This window comes from Osmerus mordax, chromosome 9 (genome assembly GCF_038355195.1).
Source record: "Osmerus mordax isolate fOsmMor3 chromosome 9, fOsmMor3.pri, whole genome shotgun sequence".
NCBI classification, from domain to species: domain Eukaryota; kingdom Metazoa; phylum Chordata; class Actinopteri; order Osmeriformes; family Osmeridae; genus Osmerus; species Osmerus mordax.
The window spans coordinates 2,672,654-2,696,241 of NC_090058.1; the positions used below are offsets into that span (position 1 = coordinate 2,672,654).

General features: G+C 41.6%; 4 protein-coding genes across 5 annotated transcripts; 2 read left to right on the plus strand and 2 right to left on the minus strand.

Moving 5' to 3' along the window:
* Window positions 1-149: 149 nt before the first annotated feature.
* On the minus strand, window positions 150-10,310 carry hspa4l (heat shock protein 4 like). Its single transcript, XM_067242743.1, has 19 exons — window positions 10,007-10,310; window positions 8,806-8,863; window positions 8,570-8,710; window positions 7,366-7,488; window positions 7,026-7,125; window positions 6,761-6,894; window positions 6,418-6,662; window positions 6,232-6,308; window positions 5,989-6,140; window positions 5,668-5,774; window positions 5,436-5,569; window positions 4,757-4,953; window positions 3,369-3,443; window positions 3,084-3,221; window positions 2,474-2,599; window positions 2,217-2,324; window positions 1,812-1,931; window positions 1,214-1,375; window positions 150-1,080 (listed from the first exon to the last, which is right to left on the minus strand). Exons 1-19 carry the CDS (start codon window positions 10,111-10,113, stop codon window positions 907-909), a joined length of 2,478 nt encoding a protein of 825 aa, XP_067098844.1. The 5' UTR covers window positions 10,114-10,310; the 3' UTR covers window positions 150-906.
* A 1,005-nt stretch (window positions 10,311-11,315) lies between these two features.
* chmp3 (charged multivesicular body protein 3) lies at window positions 11,316-14,377 on the plus strand. Its single transcript, XM_067243201.1, has 6 exons — window positions 11,316-11,447; window positions 11,943-12,003; window positions 12,152-12,331; window positions 12,829-12,950; window positions 13,115-13,229; window positions 13,494-14,377. The coding sequence occupies exons 1-6, from the start codon at window positions 11,403-11,405 to the stop codon at window positions 13,631-13,633; spliced, it is 663 nt and encodes a 220-aa protein (XP_067099302.1). The 5' UTR covers window positions 11,316-11,402; the 3' UTR covers window positions 13,634-14,377.
* A 560-nt stretch (window positions 14,378-14,937) lies between these two features.
* Window positions 14,938-22,159, plus strand: reep1 (receptor accessory protein 1). 2 transcript variants are annotated; one of them, XM_067243381.1, is made up of 9 exons: window positions 14,938-14,982; window positions 16,319-16,391; window positions 16,512-16,588; window positions 16,685-16,805; window positions 17,189-17,302; window positions 17,531-17,699; window positions 18,698-18,871; window positions 19,136-19,257; window positions 19,940-22,159. In XM_067243381.1, exons 1-9 carry the CDS (start codon window positions 14,951-14,953, stop codon window positions 20,009-20,011), a joined length of 954 nt encoding a protein of 317 aa, XP_067099482.1. In that variant the 5' UTR covers window positions 14,938-14,950; the 3' UTR covers window positions 20,012-22,159. The 2 variants fall into 2 exon arrangements, with proteins under 2 accessions (XP_067099482.1, XP_067099481.1); XM_067243380.1 differs by lacking the exon at window positions 18,698-18,871 and having other exon boundaries at window positions 19,178-19,257.
* On the minus strand, window positions 22,063-23,456 carry mrpl35 (mitochondrial ribosomal protein L35). The gene is made up of 4 exons (XM_067243382.1): window positions 23,397-23,456; window positions 23,082-23,241; window positions 22,794-22,938; window positions 22,063-22,671 (listed from the first exon to the last, which is right to left on the minus strand). The coding sequence occupies exons 1-4, from the start codon at window positions 23,425-23,427 to the stop codon at window positions 22,483-22,485; spliced, it is 525 nt and encodes a 174-aa protein (XP_067099483.1). The 5' UTR covers window positions 23,428-23,456; the 3' UTR covers window positions 22,063-22,482.
* Window positions 23,457-23,588: the final 132 nt, after the last annotated feature.

Genomic DNA, 23,588 nt, shown 5'->3' on the forward strand with positions numbered 1-23,588 from the left:
TTTTGAAAATATCCGCCCGTTACCCTCGTGGGGGCGTCACCGTATACGTCATATGGCAACAATCGAACGCGGACCCCTCCTACTTTGAGCGTAGAGCTTTTCTCAGGCATTACAAAAGCATTGACTTCACAATAAAAGTTTGTCTTGAAGAAGATGAGTTTATTATTTGCCATCTTTAAATCCCACAACTTAAATATGGGAATGCATGAAAACAAGAAAAGGAAATAGGCTGCCCATAACTGTAAGTTGCCACCAACAGATGGGATATCAAGCATTGCCATTTCACCACTAGGAATGTACCACTGTGCATATACTACTGTATATGCAAGGGGCAGTTTAAATTACTAAAATAATATGTACAGGTTCTAAACATAGACATCCTTTCAAACCCATATATTGAATACAAATATATATAATATGTATCGTATACATATTTAGCTAATAATATCATCAGTCATAGCAATTGTTCAAACAGGAATTCTACTCATATTCCACTACAAGGTGTATGCGCGACGTTTCATTTCAGTGATCTGATGTTGATGGGACTCAAAATGCAAACACATACCTGTATTTAAGAAGGACAAGCATTGTTCAATCTATTTAATTATATTATTTTACAGTTTTAGTTCACGTGTTCAACTCCTTGGAGAGTAACTGGCCCATAACGTTATGAAGCACACTGTTTCAACACAAGGAAATGTAAAAAGAAAATCAAAAGAAAAGAAAAAAAACACGGGTATACACTTTAAACAGAATTCACTAACCGCCTGTGGCGTGGTTGGTTGACAAGGAAAAATGGTCTCGGGATTCTAACAGTATGTTTCTAAGGGGAGGCCATGACTCTAAATGGTGTTATGACAGCTAGAGGGATGTCAAAAGGAGCTTGGTTGTGTGACGGAGAGGGACTCAGTCCACCTCCATCTCCCCAGAGAGAGGCTTCGTCTGCTGGGTACCCTTGGCCTCTGCTCCTGGCCTGGCTGGGCCGTTATGGGCTCCGTTACTCTTCTCGCTGTCCTCGGGGGCATCTTCGACTTTGGGCTTCGGCCTGTTTATCACTGGATGACACACATCCTCCAGTTCCTGAGAAAAAGGGTTAAGAGTTAGGAATAGGGCTAACACAGGCAATGTTTCTCGTTTGTAGAGATTCATAGCGATCCTGTGCCACCAGTGAATGACAAATAGACTAGTGGTTGAGTAATTCACCCACACTCACTTGTATTTTGGAAATGATGTCTGCTACTTTGACTACAGGGTCCTGGGCGATGGTGAGCTTGCTCTGGGCGTTCATCTTGCTGTTCATCCAGCCCATGTTATCATTCACACTTTTCTCCACATAGCTCATCTCATCGCCGTTCAGATGCTGATAACGCTCATCCTTGCGGGGGGAAAAGTTATTTTAAAGATCAATGGTAGACCTACATTTTACAAGGAAGAACGCCTGAGCACTGCAAAATCGACTTTACAAATATGAGTTTGATTAATGGTAATTCAAATATAGAGTTTGATAAAAAATAAACCCTGATATTGCTCAATGTCAAAGTACAAAAAAGTACTGGCATTGACCTAATCAGTTCTTAAGTGTGCACAGGCTCCAGGGGGCTGGCAGATCTAAACAAGGATGGAGGAGTGTACTGGATACTAAAAAGGTAAGTAATTAAAACGATCCCAATGGAGCAAAGGTTAATTTCATACAGAAAGGTTGTTGGAAAGGGGCTAATACAAAACCTTCCTTAACTCTCATCTCTTGGTCAAACTTTTGTCGATACAATGCTACTATGCCGAAATGCCAATAACTAAAAACATTGAATTACCTTCTGCTTGTAACCCTCCACAGCTTTCATGTATAGTTGTAGCTTCTTGCCCAGCTCCTCAAATGCTCTGGGCCTGTCTACCTGCTCTCTGTGTCTGTCCCGAATGGGCTGGCCAAACCTCTGGAGAGACCAACAAGCAAAAGGATTCGACCAACGTTAGAACTTCTGCCAAGACGAAAATCAATGTGAATTCCCTTAGCCGAGCATGTAGGGGGGGAAAGAAATGTCAGTGGTAGGTGGCATTCCGGGCAGTTATTTGACAGCTTAATGGATTGAACCTTTTGCTACTGAAAACTGTTCTGTGTGTTTGCCCCCCCCTTTTTTTTTTAAAGCACTCCTCTACCTTAACAGTTCCTGCGGAATTCTGGAAATAGAATTTGCTGACTGTAAACGGGCATCACACACCTTGAGCTCTTCCAGCTTGTCTACGTAGACCTGTTTCGCCTGGTCTTCACCCTCCTCGTACAGCCAGTTCTCCATGTCCTCCAGCATCAGTGTCAGCCGGCTGCTGTCCTGGTTTGGAAGGTGGGAAATCCAAATCGGGCATCAGTATTCACAACAAAAAATGAAGTGATACAGATATTTATACCAATCTGAAACAAAAACAAAAAAAAGTAGCTAAATGTTAAATATGCTAAACAACTAATCCCAGTCATATTTACCTCCTCGCTGATGTACTTTTCATAGATGCTACACAGTTTGTCCCGCAGGTCGTACACATACTCCTCCACGGCATTCTTAGCATCGTTCCTTTCCTTCTCCAGCTTGTCCTGGACGATCATCTGGCCCTGAGAGACCGAGAGGCAGAGAGAGAGAGAGTGAGACACACACAACCAGAGCCAGAATTAAGTCTGGTGCCTCATTGACGCAGTCTTCTTTTGATAACAACTCCCAGATGGCTTAAATGGAAGGAAGCCATTCACTTCTGTATGTAGGGCATTCAGAGAAACATATTCTGAGTGAGTCAGTCAGAAGTGTGTCTGAAAGATGGGTCAAACCAAAATCTGAAAATAACAGATGCATGACTCAATGAACAAGGATACTAACCAGTAACACTAGAAAAACAGAGGACACTATTGATTGTTGCATCCAAGGATACTGACAGACACATTGATTACCTGTCTTATGGAAATCATTACAGATGAACTTTTAAGACTAATTGAACTACATTCACTTTGCTTTCCCTAGTCGAATTGGAATGCTGATTACCTTGAACCAAAGGACCATGACTCAGATGTTCAGAGGTGTGGCAGGGGTCAGAGTGCGACTCACCTCAAACTCGACAAAGTCATTGAGCATGTCCCTGTCCAGTTGTCTTGTGGTGTTGGCCAGGATGGGCAGATCGACACTTTTCACCTTGACCTTCAGCTTGCTTCCCCCTGCAGCTACCTCCTGTGGCTGAGACTCTTCCTGGGTGAGGCGAGTAGAAAAATCAAATAAGTCTCCTTGTGTTTGATCTGTTCGTGTTTGACAGAAGCACCTGGCAGAGGTGAACGTGTCGGACTGTAAGGTTTAAGTGTGTTTGTTTGCAGTCGTTTGTGATGAAACTGAACTGACCTTGTTGCTGGAACTGGTGTCCTCATTCTGCTGTTCTCCCAGGTTCTGAGGCTCCTGGTCTACCTGCATTTTCATCTGAGACACAAGAACACAGACACACAATCCACTCAAAACTCTCACTGTTAACCAGCTATGGAAGCAAATCAGTGACATCATGTTTTTAATTTTTAAAAGGCATTGAATACTCTATATTGAAATTTAAACACCACCGAATTCGTTGGTTTTGAATTCACCTCTTTAAATGTAAAAATAAAGATTCTGATCCAAAAATTCAAGGTTCTCAAATTCAGGTTTCTCTAATTCAAACGGTGAAATTCTGATCTGATTTGGATTTTTTGGAACATGATGTCACTGATTTGCTTCCATACCAGTTTTTGTTTTGGGTTCAGTGTAGATGAATTGAAGCACAGCTCCACGTAGTAAAAATACTAAAATAGCTTAATTCAAGGTGCACACCTCTCCATCTAACTTTATATATAAATGATACGTATATGTTAAATGGGATCAATGTTTTTAATAAAAATGAAATTATCACTATGAATACAACATAAACAAGCTTACTGTACATTAGAAGATGATTTGTACAGCAGACACAGCACAGGTTAAATTCAGTCTGCTAAGGATAGGCTATGAAGACATGAAACAGTATTTTTTTTTCTTACAATAGCTTTTCCATCGGCTTCATGTATCCCCTGGTAACACATGCTGCAAAGCCTGATACAATTGCACAGGCTCCCCTGTGTTCCTACAGAGAATCTGTGCTGACAGAGATCAACAGATGAGGTCCACAGATGATCATAAGACCAGCATAGACCTTCACCTGAAGATAGGGACACTATGACAGGGGAATCACACACAGTGACCACAAACCTCCGCCATATAGTTATAGATGTCGTCTTCAATGAGAGGAGAGGGGTGCAGCTTCAATAGCCGTAAATAGAAAGAAAATAGCCTTGAGTGGACAGAAATACATACTGATGGACATTCATGCAATCGTAAGGGCGCTAGATATCACACGGAAGGAACTCAGGAAGGAATGATCAGATTCCAATAGGACAGGGATGTTTGCATCCATCATGTACAGTAGCAGAGGTTTCCAGTTACATCTAGTGCAGGGGTTGAACGTTGGACTTGGATGAAACGTTAAATAACAGTTTCTCCTCTGCGACCTTCTTACATTTACATTTAGTCATTTAGCAAACGCTCTTGTCCAGAGAGACTTACAGTAAGTACAGGGACATTCCCCCGAGGCAAGTAGGGTGAAGTGCCTTGCCCAAGGACACAACGTCAATAAGCACGGCCGGGAATCGAACCGGCAACCTTCTGATTAATAGCCCGATTCCCTAACCGCTCAGCCATCTGACTCCCCTTTCTTCCACAGCTCTTACCTGGTCCTCTGGACGGCCCTCGTTCTGCACGGCCGGCTCCATCTCCATCTGGACATCGTCCGCTTCGCCCTTCTGCTTCTCAATCAGGGAGGCGCTCGATACACTGAAGATGCCATGCACGTTGACGCGAACTTTGACCTTTACTTTGGAGCAATCTCCGTCTGGCTGCGGCACCACGTTCTGCACCGAAAAGCGACCTGGAACACCAAGACAGAGCCTTTTAAAGAGATCCGGTCGGAATACGGTCTCTGTAACCACTGATGGAGTCACTTAAATTACAAGCGTGCACTGGGGGGATCAGGACCAGACAATAGGCAGAGGGGGCGAGGTCTGATTAGATGGTAATTTACCGTCCTGACTGAAATCCCACCTGAAACACTCCCTTGTGTATTAAACACACGTACGCACACACACACACACACATAACATCTAGACAAAGCTAAAGGCTAAGCTCTGAAAATGACTTCTAATAATGTCTTGTTCCTTGGGACACTAAGCCTTAATTACTGTCCAGTTGGGAGAGCACAGGGGCTCAGGTGAACATAATCAGGTGGGAATACATCAGTCTTACTTGCAAATGGATTTTTAAATTAAGTAGTCTACACGCCATTTCAGTGGAAAAGCAAGGATAAGTGTTTGGCTAAACTGCCATAAAAAGATGAGATTCAGGCAGGTCTACCTATCCTGGTGTCTGGGTAAGGCAGTTCTTGAGGGCAGCTGTAGAAGGCTTCCAGGTCGAAGGGCTCTTTCTTGTGGAAGGTGATCACTTTGGAGAAGGGAGCAGCGTGGTTCTTGCTGTATACCTCACATTCTCTGTAACAGCAGAGGGGAGAAAGTATTTTAACTAGGAAGTAGGAAAGCACTTTCTAAGTAAATACCGCTCAATAATAAAAGTGTGTTTGAGCCCTCACCCCACTCCTGCCTCTGTGGGAGATTTCCAGCGCAGAGTAATGGAATAAGGAACCACATCAGTGATGGAGAATTCTCGCACTTTAAACGCTGGGGAGAGAATAGCACACTACACCCACACACATCATGCACACACACAACACAAAATAACACACACACGTAGACACAGACAAAACCGTAGACACACACACACACACACACACAACCCATTTGTTAAATAGAGAATTACTAATAAAACACCTGGAGAGAATTCATGGTGACGGAGGTGAAGAGCGTGAAATGTGAGTGTCTCATCTGGTTATGAGGGCTGGCTAGTACTGTACCTGCAGAGCACAGCCCCTGGCTACTGCCTCATCTGCATTCAGGGTGGTGCTGAGATCTTTGCCAAAGAACTTGGAGATCCTCTCCTTGATGGCCGGAGTCCGGATGGCCCCTCCCACAACCTCCACTGCGTAGATCTCATCCCTGCTCAGCTCTGAAACGAAAAAACGCACATTCGTCCTTCAACCTTTCCCTTCAGCAGCATTTCTCCAAATTAAAGTCTAACGAAGCATTAAAGCACATACTTGATTGTTCGATGATCGCTTTCAATGGTGCCTCCACTCTCATCAAGTGTTGGGCAGCCATTTCTTCAAAATGGCCCCTGTTCACGACAGGGAAGGATGAAAAATTCGATATTAAATTATGAATACTTCACCATGACGAGGAAACTCCAAAAATAAATGGGAAAAAAACCGAGATCCTTGAAGCACCTATTCATCTTGCCGGTCACGTCAATGTCGTTCATGAAGCATTCGATGTTAAGAGGAAGGTCTGAGGAGTTGGCGCTCATAAGCTTCTTGAGTTTCTCACATTCCTGGTAGAGCCTCAGCAGAGCTCGGGGGTTCTCCCTCACGTTCAGCTTATACCTCGCCTTGAAGTCCTCACAGAAGTAGTCCACCATCACCTCGTCGAAGTTACGCCCACCCAGGTATGGATCAAAAGATGTGGCCAGGACCTGGGTGGATCAGCACAGGTACTGGTTCATGTAAAGGTACATGCAATGCAGTTGTGTGATCGTTATGGACCTCTTCATAGGATGTTTTGAGGACTTACCTTGAGTTTGCCTTTGTTGAAGGCGGTGACAGACACCTGGTAGGATGAGTGTCCGATGTCCACAAACACCACATTCCTAGGTTTCTCTTCTGGACTGGGAAGGTCTTGCTTGTAGATCCCATAAGCCAAAGCCACTGTCGACCCAGTCAACAAGAGTGTTACACACTGAAAATGTTTTGAAATACGGGCTTTCCTTCGTATGAACCTGCAAGACAACGGTTGGACCTTCACAAATAAAGGACATTGATTGGACAGAATCGCTGACCTGCTGTGGTGTCGTTGATGAGACGCAAACAGTTCAAGCCGGCAATCTGGCTCGCGTCCATCACAGACCTCCTCTCTGCGTCTGTGAAGAAACTTGGGACCTGTGGAAGAAAGCTCTTGTTAGATGATTGAAAAAAACCCTCAACACACCAGGTGTTCTGATACAACTTTATGTAGAGACACACTGTGTGTGTATTTAGAGACATACTGTGTGTGTGTGTGTGTGTTCAAAACATCACTAGTGTGGTTCTGTCTACGGAAATTGGTCCTCCAACGGAGGATTGAATATTTTTTTTAGCATCTTGTTTTTTAGATGAGGGTGGCATTTTGTAGTGGCTTACAGAGATGACACAGTCCACCACTGGTTTCTTCAGAGCGCTTTCAGATGTCTCCTTCAGCTTGGTCAAGAGCATGCCTGTGACCTGCTCAACAGTGAACACCTTGTCCTCATCCAGGTAGCGCACCTTTAAAAGAGAGGCCACGGGTAAGGTGCAGGACACAGTTTCAGTTATTCAAATTCAAATCAAATCAAATGTATTTGTATAGCCCTTTTTACACGCAAGCATGTCACAGAGGGCTTCACATATGCCCATAGAACTGCCCCTCAACCAACCTAAACCCTCTAGGAAGACAAGGTAAAACTCCCAAAAAACTCTCAACAGGAGAAAAATGGAAGAAACCTTGGGAGGAGCAATTCAGAGAGGGATCCCCTCCTCCAGAGACAGTCACAAATTCAATCCGAAGCACACACAGCCAAAGGAGCATCCGTTACTGGCCTCTTCAACAAGGCCAAGGACTCCCACTGACATTTAACTAATATCTGAAACTGGGAGTCAGATGGCTGAGCGGTGAGGGAATCGGGCTAGTAATCCGAAGGTTGCAAGTTCGATTCCCGGTCATGCCAACTGACGTTGTGTCCTTGGGCAAGGCACTTCACCCTACTTGCCTCGGGGGAATGTCCCTGTACTTACTGTAAGTCGCTCTGGATAAGAGCGTCTGCTAAATGACTAAATGTAAATGTAATATCTATTATTATTTCATCCGACACCGGTTGCACTACGCACAGGCCACCTTGTTTGCACTATTGCCCCTTCGTATTCATATTCTTATTTTTATATATATTTTATTTATATTTTATAATTTACATTTTAAATTGTTTTATTTTTTAGATTGTTAGTTCCTAGGATTAGTTAGACTACTGTACTTTTATACTTTTTGATTGAAGATCCGTATATGTTTATATGTTTAGTGTTTGCACCTTCCGGCCACAGTACATTCCGTGTTTGTAAACCTACATGGTGAATAAAACCAGATTTTGATTCTGATTCTGAAGGAGTCAGAATGTTTTCGATTTCTCTTTTGATTCTGGTGCAAAACAGTGGTTTGTAACTTGGTTGGAAACAGCAGGGCAAATAGCAATGATAGCAACAATGACTTAGTGTGTGTGCAGGGTCATTCAATGACAAAGCAACACAACAGAGATGGATAATAGAGGACCACGGTACAGTGAAAAAAAAAGCGATTGACAGGGTACGATGGTGCTACCTTGATCCCAGTGTTGCCGCTTGCCAGCTTGTGTAAGCTGTAAGGCAGTTTGGGTTTCTCCCCTTGGACAAATGGGTCGTCGTATGCTCTTCCATGGAACTTTTTGAAACCATGGACAGTATTTTTGAAGTTTGTTATGATCTGAAAGGAAAGAAAGAATGGTTGTCATGGACATTTATATTTTCTCGAAAACTAAAAAAGTTAAATGGGGAAAAAATAATTGAAGTTCATCTAACCTGACCCTTGGCTGCATTTCCAATGATACGGTTTTTAGAAGCCAAAGACACACAAGCCCTTAATGACAACAACAAACAAAATATCAACCACAGAGGTGAAACAGCAATGAGTGTGGCAGATTTCAGACAGTAATGTAGTGGTAAATAACAAGGGTGTCGGTTCAGGAAAATGGGGGTTAAAAGCTGTAGATTATTAGCTAGTTAATTTCACAAGGGATTCTGTGAGAGTTATAAACTAGGGCAATAAGACAGAACAGTTCACCTTCAAAAAGTAAGTGGATCTGCAAATAAAACACCACTTTTCAAACCCAATGACTTGGCACACTTTCTGAACCGGTTTCCAGTGCGTTTCTCAGAGTTTCCTTGACTCAAGATCCACTCTATCAGGTGGAAATGACAGGTTTCTCTCATCCACAATCTTCCCCTCCTCAGCCATATGACAATCACCATCCAGTTAATGTAGGAATCAGCAGAATATAGAGTATATAGTGCAGTTCCCATTTATATTGCTGATATTGACGTTCTGTACATACCAACAAATACCACTGAATTTTGCTATATAGGTTCCTCAAAAACAACTTCACATGTATTACCGTTCACTGCGTTATATTTATTTATTTTGAACTATAGGGTACAATTAGCCATATGTAACCCCTCAAAAATATCGTGGATACCAGTTAGCTAAGTTGATTCATAAAAACTGCTGGCTTGGCAGACAGAAAACTCCAAAACGCACGATGCGCAACACGCATACAGGCTCGAGCTATGCGATGATCATCGCATAGGCCTACAATACAAACGGAAATGTGAGTCCATGTAGCCTAAATATTTTTTCTAATAAATATCATGGGGCACTTTAGACAAGACGTCATCACACCGTGAAATATGAAAATAAAAATCATGTAGGTTTGTAAAAAAAAATACTCCCAGTCGCCAATTATCTACTACTATGTTATGGCAATAAATGCATTTCTAACTGGGTATATATTGGATTACTTTATGACGTAGACTAACAGAGAGAGATGGAAAATGAAATACTATAGGCTAAGTATGCTACAATTCATTTATTAATCATAAACATGTCCATGGTCGACACATTGGACTGGACTGGTCCATACCTACGCCATCAGTATAGAGCGCTCACAGATGCACACATTGCGTAACGAAGTCGCAGTCACTATGATGTCAATTACATACTTACGGTGTACATCTGTCACTGTAGTCATTGGCGATTGTTTCAATGCCGCCGCTCCTGGCAACAGCGATGTAACAATTTTGGAAACCCACATCAATACCCACAACTGACATTATGAGTGCAGGCTTCAGTTATTTTCCGTAACGACACTTGACACCTTTCAGTGAGGGGAAAAAACGTAGATTCCACAATGCAAATAGACGTTTGCGTTGTTCTTATTTTGAATAAAATATTTACACAGAGCCAGCGTACAGTGAGCTAACAGAATTACTAGTTGTTATGTAAGGCGAGCTGTATATAGCCAACTCATTCAACCTAATCCCAGTGCGCGAGGATGTCCACAGATCGCTGTCCGCCTCTGAAGCTACAGTCGCGTATCAACCGGCTATCCTAACAAACATGCGCAACTGTATGGAGAAGTCTGGAATGCTTTAAAACCCGCCCTCTGCTATCTGTAATTGGTTAAGGGGAAACCATGGTCAGTATGATTGGTGCGACAGACAATCTATAAGAGAAAATCGAAAAGTTCTAGAAAGAGACCCTGTTTTTTACGTCACGAGTGAATGACAGTGGTGTCCGGATGGCGTTGAGCATCCTTTACCTACAATGACCTCATCCACAACTCTGCTTGGCGACATTTGCAACGCATGCAGAACGCAGCTTAAAAAGGGCCATGATCACAGGCCTCCGTGGATCTCTCTCAGCACAATTAGGATGCGCTGTAGTCGATTTGCCTGAAGTATGCCCTAACTAAACACCAAATACTGTTAGCAGTAGCCTACAAACCAGAGAACAGAAAACATCTATGGAAGTCTAACCCTACATTTTAAATACTAAATTTCCAGAGTAGGCTATTTACCTTATTTGTAGACAATTCTGAATATTTGGATGAGTTATATTCTAACTATAAGTCTGGAAAAATGTAGATACCAACTTGATATGATTTTTTTAAACGAATAATGAATCTGCTTCCGCCAATAAACGACATCTAGTTCTGATTGCAGAAAAACTCAGAGCAGCATCTGTGATGGATATAGTGGAGGAGAGTGTTGGGCACGTTCCATTTATGAACATTGTTTCCTTTTCGTGCGCTCGTTCGTGTGTTTTCACATGATAATTTGGAGGTAAACACAAGGAAATTATTTGTTCATAGGGCGACTAAAAGTATGGGTCATAGCTAAAAGTAGTCAATGTATGACCGGATCGGAGGAGCCATGTCTTGCATCGCCCAACCCCAAACATTTCAGATAACTTTGTGAGCGAGGAGGAACAATTTTCCACAATGGAATACGCCCCACTTTCTGCTAGTATCATGCTTCAGTAGGGACTGGGAATCAGGAAGTCATTGAAGTGCAGTTGTCTTTTCTGCTCTGCTAGGTTAGCTAACGTTAACGTACTTAAAATGGGACTGTTTGGGAGAACACACGAAAAACCACCGAAAGACTTGGTAAGATAAAGGTATCTTGTAGTTGTGGTGGTGCTATCGTGAGGTATTTGTCTAGCTTAACAAGCTAGCTAGTTAGCTCTACCCAAACTGTTGCTGATGAATCTAGCCTAGCAAGTTAGCTATTGGATATTAAGATTGGGTTAGATGTCACTTCTTTAAAACGTATGTTTTTTAAATATCAACGAGTGTTTAAAAAGATTCGGTCAGTCTCCTGTTCATAGAAATATAGCGTTAGCCCGCCTGTTAACACGCATGTGTCCAACTAACGTTAGCTAGCTAGCTAACGTCAGTTGTCTTGAAATGTAAACAATCAACTTGACTGGTGGTAGTCATAGATCGATTGTTTCCAGTTTGTAACGTTGTCCGCATTGACCATAGCTAGCCATCCTCTTGACGTACGTTTACATATTACACGTTATTTAAGGATTACGGGCTACTTTATTTATAGGCCTCTTTCGCAGTTTACCACTGCTAAACAAACGTGTGTCATTCCAGATAAATGAATGGTCTCTCAAAATTCGAAAGGAGATGAGAGTGATTGACAGACAGATTCGAGGTGAGAAGAAGACACAACTGTCAGTTTTCCCAAACTATGAGTACATTTTCTGAAATCCCCCATGGTCAAAATGTTCAACTATTTAGCAGCGGTGGGCATTTTGGCTATTTATATAAATCATATCATGTTACCCCATGTTGTGTTGCAGACATTCAGAGGGAGGAAGAGAAGGTCAAGAGATCGATCAAGGATGCTGCTAAAAAAGGACAGAGGGATGTTTGTGTCATCCTTGCTAAAGAGATGATACAGTCCAAACGTGCCGTCAGCAAGCTTTACGCTTCGAAAGCCCAAATGAACTCTGTACTTCTCAGCATGAAGAACCAGCTATGTGAGTAAGATAGAAGTGTTTATGATGTTATTGTGTGTTAGGACGAGGAGAGTTTGTTTTATTTACTTGTAGAACAGCGATTCCCAATTCCCAGCGTTTGTAAAAATAAAAAAAAATTAACCTTTCAAAACTTTTTTTCTAAAATATATTTTGTGAAACTTTTCTTTTTCCGCATAGACTGTAAAAACCCAAAACCTTTTTCTGAAAATATTTTTTCAACCCTTCAAAACTTTCTTCTGTTTTTCTTTTTTCACACAGTAAAAGGAGAACAGAGAAGCCTAAAACAAAGTTGATTTAAGCAAAGCAGAGCAGAGTTCAAGTGTATAGTAGAGTCCTCATCAATGATGCCCCTAAAAGTTTGTAAAAAGTATTTGAGCTATGCACGTAGGCCGCAAAATAGGAAAGGTCGGGAATAGTTGTAGGACATATGTATTTATGATATATCGCTGATAGATTCAAATGCTTTGGTGTTAAGTTCTCATGCTACGTCTCTTTAGCTGTGTTGCGCGTGGCTGGAGCCCTCCAGAAGAGCACGGAGGTGATGAAAGCCATGCAGAACCTCGTCAAGATCCCTGAGATACAGGCCACCATGAGGGAACTGTCCAAGGAGATGATGAAGGTTAGGAGCGCATCGCGCTTTTTTTTTATTGTGTATTAACAGCCCCCGCCTTATTCATTGATCTCGCCTAACTCTCCGTAAATCCATTTGAGGAAATATTTGTTCCCACCGTAATTTTTTTTGTCGATTCTTGCCGACTGTTTTGTTGCTGTGCTGATTTGTAGGCTGGCATCATAGAGGAGATGCTGGAAGATACGTTTGAGGGCATGGAGGATGAGGAGGAGATGGAGGAAGCAGCGGAGGCCGAAGTTGACAAGATCCTCTATGAGATCACAGCCGGTAATAAGAGCCCCTTCATTTATGAAAGCAGCATGTTATGCCGGTTGATGATGAGCGTCTGGGGGTCAGGTGGCTGAGCGGTTATGGAATCGGGCTATTAATCAGAAGGTTGACGGTTCGATTCCTCGATTTCCTTCGATTTACTTTAAACACGTTTTAAAACAGCATTGTGTAGGAGTGAACTGCAGACGTCTACGTTCTATTTCACGTTCTGCAAAGAAGGGAAAAGGAAACATTGACCCCTGGTGGTTTATCGTGTTGCAGGTGCCCTTGGCAAAGCGCCCAGCAAAGTCACAGACGCCCTGCCTGAAATGGAACCAGCCGGAGCCGCCGCAGCCTCGGATGAAGAGTCAGAGGAGGACATCGAAGAGATGCAGTCTAGATTAGCAGCCTTGAGGAGTTAGGAAGTCCTCTCCTCTGCCCTTCTGTCCGCCCAAGGATGTACAGACATTATCGGTGTAGAGTGTACCTGGGGTCTTTCCCACATCATGTTCTCCCTCTTCCAAATATTATTCTTTTGGATAAAACAGACCGAGACAATGCAATGCCATGTTTAGAGCTGAGTTTGATAAAAAAAAAAAAAAGAATGTTGGACCGTCGGCCTTAACAAGGAACATCTTGGTTTTATCCAAAGCTTGGAGTGCAGAAAACAAAAATGTGTCTTGCTTTTAATGAGTTAACGACGCGCCCCTTCTGCTCTCTCTGTTTGCTGTTGTCATCGACTCAGATATCATTTAGGATTTCATGATCTGTGATGTAATTACACTCAAATGTGGTCAACATACTTAATATGAGCAAAGTAATTCCTGACTTCTTTGTGTCTGAAACACTAGAACTAAAAATAGATTTATTTTCATCTTTGCCAGTTTGTCTATGTACAGTACATATGTGTCTTTGTTATATGTTGTCTGTCTCACATACAAAAGTGTGTTTGTCAGAGTAATGCATGCACCTCTAACGTTTTTACATTGAAATTCTGCCTATTAAAGTGTTTTGTCCTAAAAATGTCCTCTGGACATATTTAGAAGGGGATGGTTCAATCAAAATATTTGTTATACTTATGTCAGACCCTATGTACTGTTTCTTTGTGTGTATACATTGTTTTGTATGTGGGTTGGAAATTATGATAATAAACTTTTGAGGATGGATAGCTTTGTTCCTTAGATCCTTTTGTCTTCAAGTGGCTGTTGACTAGAATGCGATCAGCAGGAATTGAAACACGATCACTTTACAAACATTGTTCCATTTTGGGGATGGGGCATCATGTGAAAACCTTGAAGACTAATAGAAGAATGAAGCGGTTAGATCATTCTCCTGGGGGGTTTTAAAAGGGGTGTTAGCTTTCCTTTAGCCAAAATCCTCCCCAGAAGCCTTTGTAAAATGTAATTTAAATCTGCCTCATTCCAATTTCTTTTATGCCTATGTAGGTTACCAGAGCGGCAGAGCTGCACGAGGCACTGAAGGTTGACCGGGTGACACGTTTTAATTCATTCAGATTATATGTTTTCGTTTGTTTAATTACTGTTCTGATAGTGATACTAATACTACAAAAAAAAAATATGTTAGTAGCCTGACAATAAAACTGTTAATTCCGAATCACGTTCGTGTCTGCGTGCGCCAAGACCCTTGACGCTGGGCTCACTAACGCGCCTGTCAAATAGCAACTGCTTTAAAACAGAAACTCCTCCCCACACAGCGCGTTCCGTCGCCTTCCCAGCGCAATGGTCTCGTGGATTATCTCCAGACTTGTGGTGTAAGTTGTTTTTAATAGCATATTGTTCTCCTTTTGGAAACCCCTATTGTTAGCCTTTTAATATTATAACACGTGTCGTTGTCTAGATTGGCCCTCTGTAACAAGGTGCATGTCATCAATAGCCGTTCTTCATGCTGTAGCTGTTCATACCTCTTATTTCTAAGCGGAATCAGCCGCCGTGACTCGGTGGTTTGAGACAGATATGTCTGCTCGTAAAACTGGAACCGTTTTTTTTGACTGAGAGGATGTTTAGTCATTTCAGTTGTAATAATTTGAATATGTTGTCTTCCTGAGGTGCTGAATCCATTATCATATTATTATAGCCTGTTTTTGTTACAATTCTAGACAAAGAAATGTAATGATTGTCTTAAATAAATTCATAGGCTATATGAATTATTAACAGTCTGTCCGTCTACCAATAGGCCTGCATGTGGACATGTAGCCTATATAGAACACAAAATAACCAAATAAAATGTCACGTAGCCCAGATTCGAGCGCCTAGCCAGCTATTTTATGTTACTTGATGTCCTGTATTTAGAAAACAAAGGGATGGGTCAGTCTACTCAGGTTACAATCCAAGTTTTGCACAGAATTCTAGACTTGACTGGGCACATGTTTAATAATTCTTGCTCAGTAATCATTTTGGATAATATGTATAATAAAATGCTTGCTAATTCGACTCATTTCTTATTGACAAATAATCAACACAGCCAGTGCTTTTTGGGTTTTGGTGTGGCTAAATCTCAGAATAGCAAATCAATTTAATTTAGATTACATTATCATATTACAAACCCGTCTGGTAGGCTCGACCTAAGCTATAAAGCTGTCTTGGTATTCAAGACTATAACCCCTACTCAACACGACATTAGATTAATGTAATGTCCTGAACATTCAGGAGATAGGCCTGTAAATAAGATACCCGTTCATGCATGCGTTACTAATTTATTTTGGTGACCTTTTATAAACACAAACTCTGATAGCGCTGTCATCTACAAGGCGAAACGGTGCAGGCATATGTGGGTCAGTAATTTGATCAGGTCACACAAACAGCTGTTGCCTGACTGTTGCATTTCAAGGAGGTCTTGTCCGAAAGTTATACTGCCAGCACAGGTGTATGGGGAGGACTAAAGCTAGATTAATTTATTTGTTTAAAAATAGTTTACAATGTAATGGTATTTAAAGTAGGGTATTACAAGGTGAAATGTCTAAAAGATTGATGCACCTTGTAGCACAATGTCAGTGGATTGGTGCCACTGAGTGTATGATGGCACACATACATTTCACTTAAAGGATTTTGCACTTGAGGCAGACTTGTGACATGTACTGTTTCCTCTAGGCTGATCTTTGGCACACTATACCCTGCATACTCATCATACAAAGCAGTCAAGTCAAAAGATGTGAAAGAATATGTAAGTATTAATAGTTTAAGTAATTATCTTTCTTATTTTTGATAATGCATAATTAACTTTACTTTAGAAACTAAAAGTATTTACATTTCGGTTTACCTTTACATGTATCCCTTCATAAAGGTGAAATGGATGATGTACTGGATAATATTTGCTCTATTCACTACTTTGGAGGCGATCACAGATATCTTTATTTGTTGGTAAGAAAATATCTTCTGTTTCATGACAGTTCATGTGTTACAACATAGACAATGTTTTTCAAGTGGTAATGACTCCACTTTCCTTTGCCGTCGAAGGATCCCTTTCTATTACGAGTTGAAGATTGCTTTTGTGGTGTGGCTGCTATCCCCCTACACCAAGGGGTCAAGCGTCCTGTACAGGAAGTTTGTTCATCCTACACTTTCCTCTAAAGAGAAGGTGAGGCCACTCCGTCAATCCTGTTTTCATTGTCCTATTGTAGTCTGATGACAAGATAACTGAAAGTCACAACATAATTGTTTTGTCACTTTCCTGTGTGTAACAAATGACAGCAAAAAAATATACATCTCATAATTTTCCAAGTGTTAGATAAGTAAGTATAATGATAAAGGAAATGACATTTCCTTTAGGAAATGTATTGTGAATTAAAGTGAGAATAGAGTGAAGCACCCACACGCACACAGTATAGAGGTTAGAGGTTAACATAACCAACACAGCTGTGGGTCAAAATATTATTTTATTTTTTACTTTTTGAAGACTTATCCCATAGCCTTATGAAACAAGCTAAATTAATATTTATGTTTTTTTTCTGCTTGGATCAGGACATTGATGACTATCTTTGCCAAGCCAAGGACAAAAGTTATGACACCCTGGTGCATTTTGGGAGGAAAGGACTCAATGTGGCAGCCACAGCTGCAGTCATGGCTGCCACAAAGGTACTGCTCACTCAGAATAAAATACTTGAATTGTGTTGACAAAGTGAGGTTGTGATCCTCAATCAAAACAAGTCATGTGATCGTTACTGGAAGAATAATGTATTATGTATGATCATAGAACTGTACCATAACTCTGTTAAGGCTTTTAGAAAAGGAAAAGGATGCAAAGAATGAGCTGTTTGGTTTGCTGTGGCAATACTGTGTATGTGTGTTGTGTTTCGCTCATAGGGTCAAGGGGTGCTGTCCGACAGACTTCGCAGCTTCAGCATGCAAGACTTGTCCTCCTACCAGTTGGACCCCGACAGCCCTGCATCTGTCACCACACAGTCTACAACAGGACAGCACAGGCCCAGACCCATGATGCGCAGCAAGTCAGAGAGTGCAGGCGGCACTAAGGGTGAGTAAAACCGTTCCGAACAAGTTCAGCACTGTCATGGTCACAGCAACGATCAGAGATGAGGGAACTGTTTAGTTAGTCATAGGTGATTGTGTCAGTGTAAGGGTAGAGTTTAGAGAGGTAGAAAATATCAACAGTTTTGAATTATATTTCCCTGGGGATTAAAAAGGTAGTGCCGTAGTGCTGAAAAGCGTGTCTGTTTCCTCCACACAACAAACATTATTACACGTGTTACGTACGTTGTGCTTCCTGTTTATGCCCCTGATATTGTTCTGCACCCTCACTTTCCATGTCCCCTTTAACTCAGATGTCCCTTCCTGTATGTGACGCTGTCTAACTGTGGGTCAAGCCCCAAGCTGCGAGCCAGACACAGCCTTTTGTCTGTTGTTCATATCTCTGACCAGAGGCTTGCATTCCATGCTATCTTATCTGCTACATAGAAACACATGGCTCGGATTTCAGTAATTATTTTAGACTTTTTGCATCATGCTCTCTGTGTTAACATGTATTAATGAAGTCCACTAATATAAGACCTTCTACACATTTATGCCTTAGAGGGATCATTAACCATTTATAGAAATTAAGCTGTTGGACAAAAATGGAACAAAACAACTGCTTTCTGGCCTAAATTGTAAATCAAGTGATATACTTTTTTCTTTTTACAATACTGAGTCCGGACTTGGTTAAATGGTTATATGGGAAGGAAATCCAGTTCACTGAGCATAATTCAACAGAGACTGAGAAGGCCTATACAGAAGGGGTCCTAGTGGGACTGTGTTGCTTGTTGACAGACAGTCGTTGCAGTTATCTTGTATTATTTTCTTTTTCCAGTACGGTGGTCTCTGCATTCTCATATCACAGAAATAACATGAATTACAGCACATCAGAAAATTGCTGTCAGATGTGAATCTGCCTCTTTCAGTGTAGTGATGGCAGGATGACAGTATGTTTGCAAGTTTGTTTGCTTATTTTCCCCACCGTCCATTCTCACGGTGCAGGGCAGGACTTTGACATGTCTGAATATGAGGTGTTAAGTTTGGACCAGTGTGACGCCAAGGAGACCCTGTCACTGCTTCGAATGCCCTCTGAATCCCTGACTGAACCCACATCCCCCACGCCCTCTCTGACCCCCACACCCTCTCTGACCCCCACACCCTCTCTGACCCCCACACCCTCTCTGACCCCCACACCCTCTCTGACCCCCACGCCCTCTCTGACCCCCACACCCTCTCTGACCCCCACGCCCTCTCTGACCCCCACACCCTCTCTGACCCCCACGCCCTCTCTGACCCCCACGCCCTCTCTGAGCCCCACACCCTCTCCACCCTCCACCCCGTCTCCACCTGCCACTCCCACCCCACCCTCCCAACCCTCCACACCTAAGCCACCCCTCCTGTCCGCCCCACACTCCACCCTCTCCACACCTAAACCACTCTCCCCCCCCGCCCCACCCTCTCCACCTAACCCACCCTCGGCAGCACCAGGCCTGACTGAGACGAGGAGGTGGAGAGGCCCAAGCTCCCCACAGCTCATGCTGGTTAAGAGGAAGGCTCCTGAGGTACTGCTTTCATCCAGCTGCTCAGCTGGGGCATGATACCACCTGCCTCTGGAGTGCCGTGACTAACACACTGAGTCACTAAACCTCACTGGCGCACATCTAACCGAACCCTCGTAGAACGGCTCTGTAGAGCTAGTGTGAAGCAGGGCATTAGCGCCCAGTTGGATTTTAGATTAGATTAGATTCAACTTTATTGTCATTACAAAAGTACAGGTACAAGGCAACAAAATGTAGTTTAGGTCTAACCAGAAGTGCAATAGCAGTAAGTTGTTGCTTGTCTCTTGTGTTGTTGCTTGTCTCTAACGTGTGTGTGTAGTAGTATGGTAATGAATTGGGATTTTTTGTTTTTGACTTTTTTTCAAGGGCTGTATGTGTGTGTGACTATGTACTTCCAATGAGACATGATGAGTGAAAACAGGAAGTTGAATATGATATTGATACATGGGAGACAGACGTTGTAAATTAGGGTTTCGTTGCTTACATGACTTGACCTGACCTGACTAGATTACAGTATACATTACTGTTAATGGGGCCGTTTCAGGATTGCATCCTTTCCATGTATCATGTCATATTTTCTAAATTGAGTTTCTTAATTGGCACAATGCTTGCTGCTTCCATATCAGTGATGGTTGACTGAACTCTTTTTTTTCTTTTCTTCCTCTTTCTCTTTCTTTCCATATAGCCTCCCCCTAGAGCCCTGAGACCGCTCACAAGATCCAGGAGTGCTCTTTCCTCAAACAGTGAAGCCATGTAAAATACACCAAGACTGCTTTGTCTGCCTTAGCTGCGAGGTAAAGAGGAAGATGAAAACAGAAAATATGGCCAAAAGCTAAAAGTATAAAGCAGCCTTGTATTAGCATAAGGTTTAACCAAAGCAACGTTCTACTTTTTTCTTGTGCTGTATGGCTTGTGGTACATTGTGTTAACAAAGCAGTGTCACCAGGGCAACACGAGTAGCATGGGTCATACTGGATAGACATTTGGAATTGATTTGACTTTTTCTTTGTCGATTACTGAATATTTTTTTGTATGTATGTACAGTTTTATTTGTCATTTTGATTAGTTGTTTTTATATAATGTTTGGGGAAACAGGCGCATGTGTGTTTCTCTGGCTCTAAGTCTGCTGGTGTTTCATACAGTAAACAACAGAATGTACTGTCACTGAGTTATCCTCAAGGACCCTGTTTGATATGTCACATGAGGAATGACACTGGAGCAGACATGGAGTGGCCGTCGAGGGGACTTTAACAGAGCATGCGTCTGTGCTTTTTGCACTAACTCTCTGAGTTTAGGGAGAGCTTTCAACTAGCCAATCAGATCTGCACTGTCAGTTCAGCCACACAAGGTTTCATGGGAAGGCTCAGTCAGGTCTTTGTAGCTCCTACAAGGTGGCGTTTATCTGAAGAGGAAAGGCAATGCTTCCCCTGTGCTAATTAGTAATTAGCACTAAACAAAAAATATATATATTGAAAAACATGCAATGTTTTACTTCTCCTTACCTCTGCATATAAAGCCTTAACACTTGATCAGATCATGATTGGCAGGTGATGTCACTGCTCTACTTCTGAATTTTCTTTAAAAAAAAGAAGGAAAGTCCAGTAGTGAGGACTAAAACATTTCCTTTGGCATCACTAACCGCAGCATATTACTCAGTGGAATCTGTGACAATCTATTGTCCAGTCTAGATTTAACAGCTGTATAAGAGTAGCATTGAGAACAGTGACAGACTCATTTCTGTAGAGTTTCTTTCAGGTTTATTATTGCTGATTAGAAACTCTGTAAACTGTGGTGTTTCCCAGAGTCTGATGACACTGTAATACTTGGCTGTTCACTGAGCAATTCAAAAGTAAATGTTCTGATGCTTGTTGGTGTCCTGCATAGTCCAATACTTTACAGTTTATAGTGGACAGGTTTTAATTGTCTTGTAATAGATTGATTTATTATTGGGAATGTGTTTTGCCAATAATTATGGGCTTGACTCATCGTAATCAAAGATTTCTTCACTGTAGTTAAGGCACTGCACTGTCTTGTCACTGAGCCTAAATTCTCTAGTTGTCACTGTGTCTGATATTGAAGGTTGGGATTTGGGCAGCAATTCTTTTCATTATCTGTATCAAGACAGTGTCTCAAAGGCAAAATGAACACTACTCAGGTACAATTATTCTGTTTACACATCAACTTCACTTTATCTTATAGCAAACTATAGGCATACACTTGTGTTGCACATGAATATCCTTCTATTGGCGAAATGAACATTGTGGGTAAAATATGATCATAATGCATTAGTGTAGTATCAGTGTTTAAGATGTTGGAATGTGAAATCCTTCTTTTCAATGAGTGAAAATAAGAAATGATCCTTACTACAGTATGTTGCAATGTAGCTGATTAGTTTATCTTTTTGTACACATTTACAGAAGTCATCAGTGCATGATGTTTGATATTAGTTGGTATGACAATGGTTTATTATGTGCATTGAGTGAATTTGTGCAGGTCCATTCTATGCCTCATCTAATGCCTTGCTGATAGACATTGATTTTAAAGTGTTTTAAAATGTTTCTTAATTTCATCATATTGTGTGATTTGAGGCCAGTCAAAACACTTGTGACAAAATGTGAACATGCTTAAGAAGCTGTTTGTTAATCTGTAACACGACACAGCTGCATGATCCCCTGAACTAAATATTGATCTCTGAGATGGCCTTTGAATGACTAAATAGTATCTTGTTCTGGCAGGCCAGAATCAGATCATACTGTAAACTAACACCAAAATGTGAGTTAGAGAATACAAATGTACAGGAATCATGGATTAAAAAAACAAAACAATTTATGGTTAGTTCTATTATCATCACATTCAGTCAAGTATGTTGAGCTGACAACAGACATTAAAAATGAAACCATGCGAAGCCTGGGCTCCTGTTTTGTTTCCTAGGACATGTTTAAGTTATTTCCAATGACTCACATTTTCACAATTATAAATATTGGAGACATTGATCATTTATTAAGTAGTTACACACATGGCAAATGAGAGCAATACATCACTTGATTTAAAGTTTTGCTTTAATTAGCATAACTATGCAATTTGTCATAACTATTGTTTTGGTTGTAGCGACAAACATGGCAAAAACTCAAAAGTAGTCCAAAGAAAATAGTACTATGAAATGTATAGATGCCATTACAGTTGAAACTATTGCAAAGTAAGGTGGCTTTCCTCATGAACTCCACCTAATTAAACTTTGAGGTTGACACGATCATGGTATTTCTCGTAGGGATCGTTAACATACCAATTTCTCCTCTTCCAGAACGAGGTCGTCATTTTGTTCAAGAGCTTGCTCTGTGTTTTGTTGCAAAATACATGTTCCCGTAGACGCTTTTTTCTGGCTGGCATCTTCTTCCATAACTTCTTCTTGTATCCTGACTGTAAAGAAGGGCGAGGAGTTAATGACAACACTATTATAAATAACTGAACCTATAGAAACGGTTGAATAATATTCAAAGTCAAAGTTTATTTCAAAGCGCGAAATCCTGTTGGCGTGTTACCTTGCGTCTGACCCATAAACCACAGTGAAGCCGCAGAAACCTTTTTGTCACCGATCTGACCGTCTTTCTTTTCCCTTTCTTCAGACTGAAGTATGTAAGGGTTCTGCTGGGCGGCTGGACCAGGCTTGGAATAAGTGGAGATACACTGAACAAAAACAAAATAAATAGGATGGTAAAGTTTAGTGAGAAATGCCTAGCAAACTTACTTTGACAACCCACCCCCAACTAATGGTCATACGCCCACAGCTTCATATTATGCTATGTTTTAAACTGATGGATTGAAGTTACCGTTGGAGAATGCTCGGCTGAGGTGACTGAATGGTTTTAGCAACCCAAGACCCAGCGGGGGCTGCGGTTGCACATCTAAGGACAGTTTGGCGATGGATAACAGCAGAGAACCGACATATCTGCGGTGTCTTGATAACCAGTGTGAGCGGCCTTAGCAAGCCTGTTTTTAACACAAGTCGTTAGTAATTAGCAGCTGCCAACCTGCAAAGTAAAACATGCTCACAATATATCAGGCACTCACAATATATTTATATTACACAGAAGACAGATTTTCTGAAAAACTACAGGTTGATATAGCAACATTGTTTAACATACCAGGGACACTCCGTGCCAAGGCAGCCGCCATGATTTTTCGTGACCTCTACGGCACGTCGCCGTGTTCAGACTAAATGCAATTGGAAATAATGCTCCCTCTAGTGGACTGGACATGTATTATTTGATATACACATTGTACTGTGAATCAATGTTATTTACTTTCAGATGTCTAATGTAATTATAATGTCAATA

Excerpts from the sequence above, each read along its gene's own strand:
- chmp3 (XM_067243201.1), top strand. The coding sequence starts at position 11,403 with ATGGGACTGTTTGGGAGAACACACGAAAAACCACCGAAAGACTTG. Across the intron at positions 12,332-12,828 it reads CAGCATGAAGAACCAGCTAT|CTGTGTTGCGCGTGGCTGGA; the intron begins GTGAGTAAGATA and ends ACGTCTCTTTAG. Across the intron at positions 13,230-13,493 it reads CCTCTATGAGATCACAGCCG|GTGCCCTTGGCAAAGCGCCC; the intron begins GTAATAAGAGCC and ends ATCGTGTTGCAG.
- hspa4l (XM_067242743.1), bottom strand. The coding sequence starts at position 10,113 with ATGTCAGTTGTGGGTATTGATGTGGGTTTCCAAAATTGTTACATCGCT. Across the intron at positions 2,325-2,473 it reads AAAAGTACATCAGCGAGGAG|GACAGCAGCCGGCTGACACT; the intron begins GTAAATATGACT and ends CTTCCAAACCAG. Across the intron at positions 1,932-2,216 it reads ACAAGCTGGAAGAGCTCAAG|AGGTTTGGCCAGCCCATTCG; the intron begins GTGTGTGATGCC and ends TGGTCTCTCCAG.
- mrpl35 (XM_067243382.1), bottom strand. The coding sequence starts at position 23,427 with ATGGCGGCTGCCTTGGCACGGAGTGTCCCTG. Across the intron at positions 22,939-23,081 it reads CAGCCGAGCATTCTCCAACG|TGTATCTCCACTTATTCCAA; the intron begins GTAACTTCAATC and ends GTTTTTGTTCAG. Across the intron at positions 22,672-22,793 it reads GTTTATGGGTCAGACGCAAG|TCAGGATACAAGAAGAAGTT; the intron begins GTAACACGCCAA and ends CCTTCTTTACAG.
- reep1 (XM_067243381.1), top strand. The coding sequence starts at position 14,951 with ATGGTCTCGTGGATTATCTCCAGACTTGTGGT. Across the intron at positions 16,589-16,684 it reads ACAGATATCTTTATTTGTTG|GATCCCTTTCTATTACGAGT; the intron begins GTAAGAAAATAT and ends TTGCCGTCGAAG. Across the intron at positions 16,806-17,188 it reads CACTTTCCTCTAAAGAGAAG|GACATTGATGACTATCTTTG; the intron begins GTGAGGCCACTC and ends TGCTTGGATCAG.